Source organism: Oncorhynchus gorbuscha, linkage group LG12 (genome assembly GCF_021184085.1).
Source record: "Oncorhynchus gorbuscha isolate QuinsamMale2020 ecotype Even-year linkage group LG12, OgorEven_v1.0, whole genome shotgun sequence".
NCBI lineage: Eukaryota > Metazoa > Chordata > Actinopteri > Salmoniformes > Salmonidae > Oncorhynchus > Oncorhynchus gorbuscha.
In genome coordinates, this window is record NC_060184.1 from 10,692,047 (window position 1) to 10,699,546 (window position 7,500).

The 7,500-nt window shown below is 45.7% G+C and overlaps 1 protein-coding gene across 2 annotated transcripts in view; it reads right to left on the reverse strand.

Moving 5' to 3' along the window:
- The window catches only part of LOC123990515 (B-cell lymphoma/leukemia 11B-like), a 52,977-nt gene that overhangs the window by 30,146 nt on the left and 15,331 nt on the right, over nt 1–7,500 (reverse strand). Inside the window, exons 1-2 of one of the 2 annotated variants that reach the window (XM_046291072.1) lie at nt 1,680–1,813; nt 1,157–1,519 (exon numbers count right to left, since the gene is read on the reverse strand). In XM_046291072.1, the coding sequence (XP_046147028.1) occupies nt 1,157–1,519; nt 1,680–1,734 (418 nt within the window). In that variant the 5' untranslated portion in view covers nt 1,735–1,813. Of the gene's footprint in view, nt 1–1,156; nt 1,520–1,679; nt 1,814–7,500 lie in introns of those variants that run through there. The other variant, XM_046291070.1, reaches the window with a different exon arrangement.

The following is a 7,500-nucleotide window of genomic DNA, read 5'->3' on the forward strand; positions in this document are numbered from 1 at the left end:
TCTGACTCACGTTGCTTCTAAATGAATTGATTTGGGATAAACTCAAAACGTGTCTATTTCTCTCAGTCTTTTACACCAGCGTGTTGAGTTGTGTAGCAATAAATACATTGATTTGGGATAAACTCAAAACGTGTCTATTTCACTCAGTCTGTTACACCAGCGTGTTGAGTTGTGTAGCAATAAATACATTGATTTGGGATAAACTCAAAACGTGTCTATTTCTCTCAGTCTGTTACACCAGCGTGCTGAGTTGTGTAGCAATAAATACATTGATTTGGGATAAACTCAAAACGTGTCTATTTCTCTCAGTCTGTTACACCAGCGTGTTGAGTTGTGTAGCAATAAATACATTGATTTGGGATAAACTCAAAACGTGTCTATTTCTCTCAGTCTGTTACACCAGCGTGTTGAGTTGTGTAGCAATAAATAAAAAAATAGAAAAAAGGGGGAACAGTCTTCCTCGTCATACTGTCTGCTTTATGGTCTCTCTGCAATTGACTGACTTGAGTTACTCAATCCACCCATTCCACCCATTCCACTGTCTCCAGTCCACCAGTTTGAGTTCCTGTAGTGATGACTTTGTGACCTGATAACTTTGAGCTTGTCCCCCTGCAGCTCCACTTGCTAATACTAAACAGTCTCTTTAATCCAGATGAATGGTCCTATAACCTCTTTATTAATCCTCTTCTCTGCACCTCCCAGCCACAGCATTTTAATCAGCTTTCTTAACCTTTTGATGCAGTGGAATCTCCTTATGAACACACACACACACAAACACAGGGCTCTGTCACGTCCTGGCACAACTGGTTACAACAGCAGGAGTCCTTCAGGCAGCTTTAGAGCTGGGGCTGTGAAGCTGTGTGTGTGTGTGTGTGTGTGTGTGTGTGTGTGTGTGTGTGTGTGTGTGTGTGTGTGTGTGTGTGTGTGTGTGTGTGTGTGTGTGTGTGTGTGTGTGTGTGTGTGTGTGTGTGTGTGTGTGTGTGTGTGTGTGTGTGTGTGTGTGTGTGTGTGTGTGTGTGTGTGTGTGTGTGTGTGTGTGTGTGTGTGTGTGTGTGTGTGTGTGTGTGTGTGTGTGTGTGTGTGTGTGTGTGTGTGTGTGTGTGTGTGTGTGTGTGTAATTGAGGGGCAAAGCTCAGAGTGAGTTCCGATTTCCTACCTGTGTTCCCTCTCTCCTGCTTGGGACAGATTCCTTTAGCGGGCGTCAGCCTCCTCTCCTCTTCTTCCTCCCCATGAGGGGTCACCTGCACCCCCACCTCCACCGGTACCGCCCCTCCCCGCAGCAAGACGGGGTTCCCCCCTTCGCCCGGTTTGGAGAACCCCCCAGGGGCGCGGCCTCCCCCACTGCACCGCCGTCTCTTATGCTCTATGAAGACCAGGATGTCTCCCAGAGGAAATTTGGTCTGGCACCTCCCACAGGTCAAGAGGTCATGCTCCCCTGGCCCCGCCCTCCTCGGAATGGGGCTGGGAGTGGACGGCTCCGGGGAGCGAGTTCCCACCCCCAACTCATGATTGGCCTCGGCTGTGGGGGAAGATGAAAAGGGGGGGGGTGTTAATCATGATGTCATCATGGAACAGTTCTAGAACACACTACATCTGATTGTCAACAGCACAAACTGTATCGTACAAAACTAAAGTCAATAACAAATGATGTTTTTCCTTTATGTTTCAGATAACATTACCTGCAAAATGCCATAATTCCATACCGCACCAGAGAAGCTGCTTAATGTTAAGCATACTGTTTAGTCTCACCACACAAGCAGGCAGCTGTGTTGCTGTAAACCTTCTGCAACAAATAAACCAACCAAACACCTCAGACCCTCAATCTTATCCGGGAGCTGAGATGAGTGAGTGAAGGCGTGGCTGACACACTATGAGTGAAGGCGTGGCTGACACACTATGAGTGAAGGCGTGGCTGACACACTATGAGTGAAGCTATGAACCATTTCACAACGGTCGATGGGTTCCGGTGCAGCTCGCTGTTCTCTGCAATAGCTTCTGCTGTATGGGAACCTCACTACAAGCATGCAAGAAGGTAGGCCACATCCACCCCACGACAGATGTTTATGTTGAGTGGGGACATGTGTGTGTGTTCGTGTGTTTGTTCGTGTGTGTGTGTGAACACAGGTGTATTGTCCACAGAGAGATCTATAAAGAGAAGCCTCTCCTAACCCAGGTGTATTGTCCTCAGAGAGATCTATAAAGAGAAGCCTATCCTAACCCAGGTGTATTGTCCTCAGAGAGATCTATAAAGAGAAGCCACTCCTAACCCAGGTATATTGTCCTCAGAGAGATCTATAAAGAGAAGCCTCTCCTAACCCAGGTGTATTGTCCTCAGAGAGATCTATAAAGAGAAAGCCTCTCCTAACCCAGGTGTATTCTCCTCAGATAGATCTATAAAGAGAAGCCTCTCCTAACCCAGGTATATTGTCCTCAGAGAGATCTATAAAGAGAAAGCCTCTCCTAACCCAGGTGTATTCTCCTCAGATAGATCTATAAAGAGAAGCCTCTCCTAACCCAGGTGTATTCTCCTCAGATAGATCTATAAAGAGAAGCCTCTCCTAACCCAGGTGTATTGTCCTCAGAGAGATCTATAAAGAGAAGCCACTCCTAACCCAGGTGTATTGTCCTCAGAGAGATCTATAAAGAGAAAGCCTCTCCTAACCCAGGTGTATTGTCCTCAGAGAGATCTATAAAGAGAAGCCACTCCTAACCCAGGTGTATTGTCCTCAGAGAGATCTATAAAGAGAAGCCACTCCTAACCCAGGTGTATTGTCCTCAGAGAGATCTATAAAGAGAAGCCACTCCTACCCCAGGTGTATTCTCCTCAGAGATATCTATAAAGAGAAGCCTCTCCTCACCCAGGTGTATTGTCCTCAGAGAGATCTATAAAGAGAAGCCTCTCCTAACCCAGGTGACAGTACTGCAGGTCTCATTCTCTACACAGTTGACACTGTCATCAATATCCATAAGTCATTCTCTCCTGGTCGTTTTACAGTGAAGTCCCATGGTGTAAATTCATGAAGGACGCTTGCTCTGTAACAATACCCTGATATAACCAATAGGTTACGGTATATACATCTTCTCCCAGAGGGCCTGCAGGAAGCTTGAAGCTCCAGTGACCCAGGGAGAGGTGTTGATGTCTGGGAGAGGAGCTTAGCAAAGCCTGCCTCTATCGTCTACCAGACCCATTTCCCTTCAGTCTCTCGCCCTACAAACATCCACGGGCACAGATCAGTGTGTGTGTGTGTGTGTGTGTGTGTGTGTGTGTGTGTGTGTGTGTGTGTGTGTGTGTGTGTGTGTGTGTGCGTGCGTGCGTGCGTGCGTGCGTGCGTGCGTGCGTGCGTGCGTGCGTGCGTGCGTGCGTGCGTGCGTGCGTGCGTGCGTGCGTGCGTGCGTGCGTGCGTGCGTGCGTGCGTGTGTGTGTGTGTGTGTGTGTGTGTGTGTGTGTGTGTGTGTGTGTGTGTGTGTGTGGCTAAACTTCTAGTCACATCTGCTACAGCCAGGCAGTTACACAAAACATGGGTCCCAAAAGAACCCCTATTCCCATAGGGCTCTGGTCAAAAGTAGTGCACTATATAGGGAATAGTGCTCTGGTCAAAAGTAGTGCACTATATAGGGAATAGGGCTCTGGTCAAAAGTAGTGCACTATATAGGGAATAGGGCCCTGGTCTAAAGTTGTGTACTACATTGGGAAAAGGGATCTGGTCTAAAGTAGTGCACTATATAGGGAATAGGGCCCTGGTCTAAAGTAGTGTACTACATAGGGAATAGGGCTCTGGTCTAAAGTAGTGCACTATATAGGGAATAGGGCCCTGGTCTAAAGTAGTGTACTACATAGGGAATAGGGCTCTGGTCTAAAGTAGTGCACTATATAGGGAATAGGGATCTGGTCTAAAGTAGTGCACTATATAGGGAATAGGGATCTGGTCTAAAGTAGTGCACTATATAGGGAATAAGGTGCCATTTGGGATGCAGTCTTGAGTTTCACATGGTTTCTTAGTTGCACATAATCCTCCATTATGTCTGTCTTTCCAGTCCATTCCCTGACCTCTGACCTCCTGGCTATTGCCCTGAAGGGATTCTAAGTGTTTTTTCACACAGCATATTTCTCTTAAACAGTATCTTGGAACAGGGCCAAGTCATTTCCATGTCATAAAAGAGGAAGACAAATATGTAGTTCCAACCTCGCCAGGCCAGGATATCACCTGATGGGACCTGTTTCAGTGTGTTTCTATGTGTTTCAGTATGGGCCTTGTGGCCGTGTGTCTCCTTAGCCCTGGCATCAAAAGCCTCATCTTAGTTGCCAGGGACATTTAAGATGGGTGGGTGGCATAATTTGAAATGAACTCAATTCCTGACATGACTGCAACTATAAACAGAGAGAAAGAGAGAAAGAGAGAGAGAGAGAGAGAGAGAGAGAGAGAGAGAGAGAGAGAGAGAGAGAGAGAGAGAGAGAGAGAGAGAGAGAGAGAGAGAGACAGAGAGAGAGAGAGAGACAGAGAGAGAGAGAGAGAGAAGAGAGAGAGAGAGAGAGAGAGAGAGAGAGAGAGAGAGAGAGAGAGAGAGAGAGAGAGAGAGAGAGAGAGAGAGAGAGAGAGAGAGAGAGAGAGAGAGAGAAAAAGAGAGAGAGAGAGAAAGAGAGAGAGAAAGAGATCACAGAAGGAAGAGAAAGAGAGAGAAATACAATGAGCTCCAAAAGTATTAGACAGTGACACGTTCTTTACTGTTTTGGCTCTGGCACTTTGGACTTAAGATGATACAATAACTACGAGGTTAAAGTGCAGACTGTCAGCTTTAATTTGAGGGTATTTTCATCCATATAGTGTGAACTGTTTAGAAATTACAGAACTTTTTGTGCATAGTCCACCACTTTAAGGGAACCAAAAGTATTGGGACAAATTCACTTATATGCGTAAAGAAGGTATAGCCAAACGCACTTCAGCCCAGCTTAAACTCAAAAAGGGGAGATCAGCTGCTCGACTGAAAATCCAAAAAACATTCCTTACCCCAGGATATTTCAACTGGTGACTATCCAGAATTAATCAAAATAAGCACTCTGTTGCTGCATAAATCGGATAGATTTATTGACGAGACAAGAAAACAATCGGCTTAAGTTTCAGCATGAATCGCCTTCATCAGAGCCTCGAGTAGGAAAAATGTAGGAGGCACCTACAGTATATATCCTCGCAGGGGAGTGTCCCACTCGTCCCACTCAAACATGTCAATCATTTCAATACTGTCAGCAGTAGCAACTACGCAGGTTACTCTCCTCCCCATACACCACAGACTCCTCCCCATACATTCCAGACTCCTCCCAATACACCACAGACTCCTCCCCATACATCCCAGACTCCTCCCCATACAGCCCAGACTCCTCCCCATACATCCCAGACTCATCCCATACAGCCCAGATTCCTCCCCATACATCCCAGACTCCTCCCCATACATCCCAGACTCCTCCCTATACAGCCCAGACTCCTCCCCATACATCCCAGACTCCTCCCCATACATCCCAGACTCCTCCCCATACATCCCAGACTCCTCCCTATACAGCCCAGACTCCTCCCCATACATCCCAGACTCCTCCCCATACATCCCAGACTCCTCCCCATACATAATAATATAATAATAATATATGCCATTTAGCAGACGCTTTTATCCAAAGTGACTTACAGTCATGTGTGCATACATTCTACGTATAGGTGGTCCCGGGAATCGAACCCACTACCCTGGCGTTACAAGCGCCATGCTCTACCAACTGAGCTACAGAAGACATCCCAGACTCCTCCCCATACATCCCAGACTCCTCCCCATACATCCCAGACTCCTCCCCATACATCCCAGATTCCTCCCTATACAGCCCAGACTCCTCCCCATACATCCCAGACTCCTCCCCATACATCCCAGACTCCTCCCCATACATAATAATATAATAATAATATATGCCATTTAGCAGACGCTTTTATCCAAAGTGACTTACAGTCATGTGTGCATACATTCTACGTATAGGTGGTCCCGGGAATCGAACCCACTACCCTGGCGTTACAAGCGCCATGCTCTACCAACTGAGCTACAGAAGACATCCCAGACTCCTCCCCATACATCCCAGACTCCTCCCCATACATCCCAGACTCCTCCCCATACATCCCAGACTCCTCCCCATACATCCCAGACTCCTCCCCATACATCCCAGACTCCTCCCCATACATCCCAGACACCTCCCCATACATCCCAGACTCCTCCCCATACATCCCAGACTCCTCCCCATACATCCCAGACACCTCCCCATACATCCCAGACTCCTCCCCATACATCCCAGACACCTCCCCATACATCCCAGACTCCTCCCCATACATCCCAGACACCTCCCCATACATCCCAGACACCTCCCCATACATCCCAGACTCCTCCCCATACATCCCAGACTCCTCCCCATACATCCCAGACTCCTCCCCATACATCCCAGACTCCTCCCCATACATCCCAGACTCCTCCCCATACATCCCAGACTCCTCCCCATACATCCCAGACTCCTCCCCATACATTACACTTGAATAGCAAAAGACAGAAATAAACAAAGAAAAAAAAACATATTTACAAAAAAGATGACAACGATGGATATTTATTCAGCAGTAAAAAGTGCAGTATTTGGTCCCATATTCGTAGCTAACAATGACAACATCAAGCTTGTGACTCTACAAATTTGTTGGATGCATCTGCTGTTTGTTTTGGTTGTGTTTCAGGATATTTTGTGTCCAATAGAAATGAATGGTAAATAATGTATTGTGTCATTTTGGAGTAACTTTTATTGTAAATAAGAATAGAATATGTTTCTAAACACTACTACATTAATGTGGATGCTACCATGGTTACAGATCATCCTGAATTAATCCTGAATAATGATGAGAACGTTACAGACACACAGCTGCCATAATGGTGAAAGGTATGTCTTAGGGGTATGATATTTGTGAGTCTGTAACTTTCTCAATCGTCATGATTTCACAATTCATTCAGGAATATTATATATAATAATAATAATAATATAATAATATATATGCCATTTAATATAATATATGCCATTTAGCAGACGCTTTTATCCAAAGCGACTTACAGTCATGTGTGCATACATTCTACGTATGGGTGGTCCCGGGGGATCGAACCCACTACCCTGGCGTTACAAGCGCCATGCTCTACCAACTGAGTTACAGAATATTCACTTCAACTACACAGTCATGGTATCCTTTCAAATCCAAAGTGCTAAAGTAAAGAGCCAAAACCACTAAACGTGTCAATGTCACAATACTTTGGGATTTCACTGTATGTACAGTATATAAAGAGAGAGTTACAACACTGTATATAGACATACTATAACATTTGAAATGTCTTTATTGTTTTGGATCTTTTGTGAGTGAAATTATTTACTGTGCATTTTGTGTTGTTAATTTCACTTTTGTTTATTATCCATTTCACTTGCTTTGGCAATGTAAATATATGTTTCCC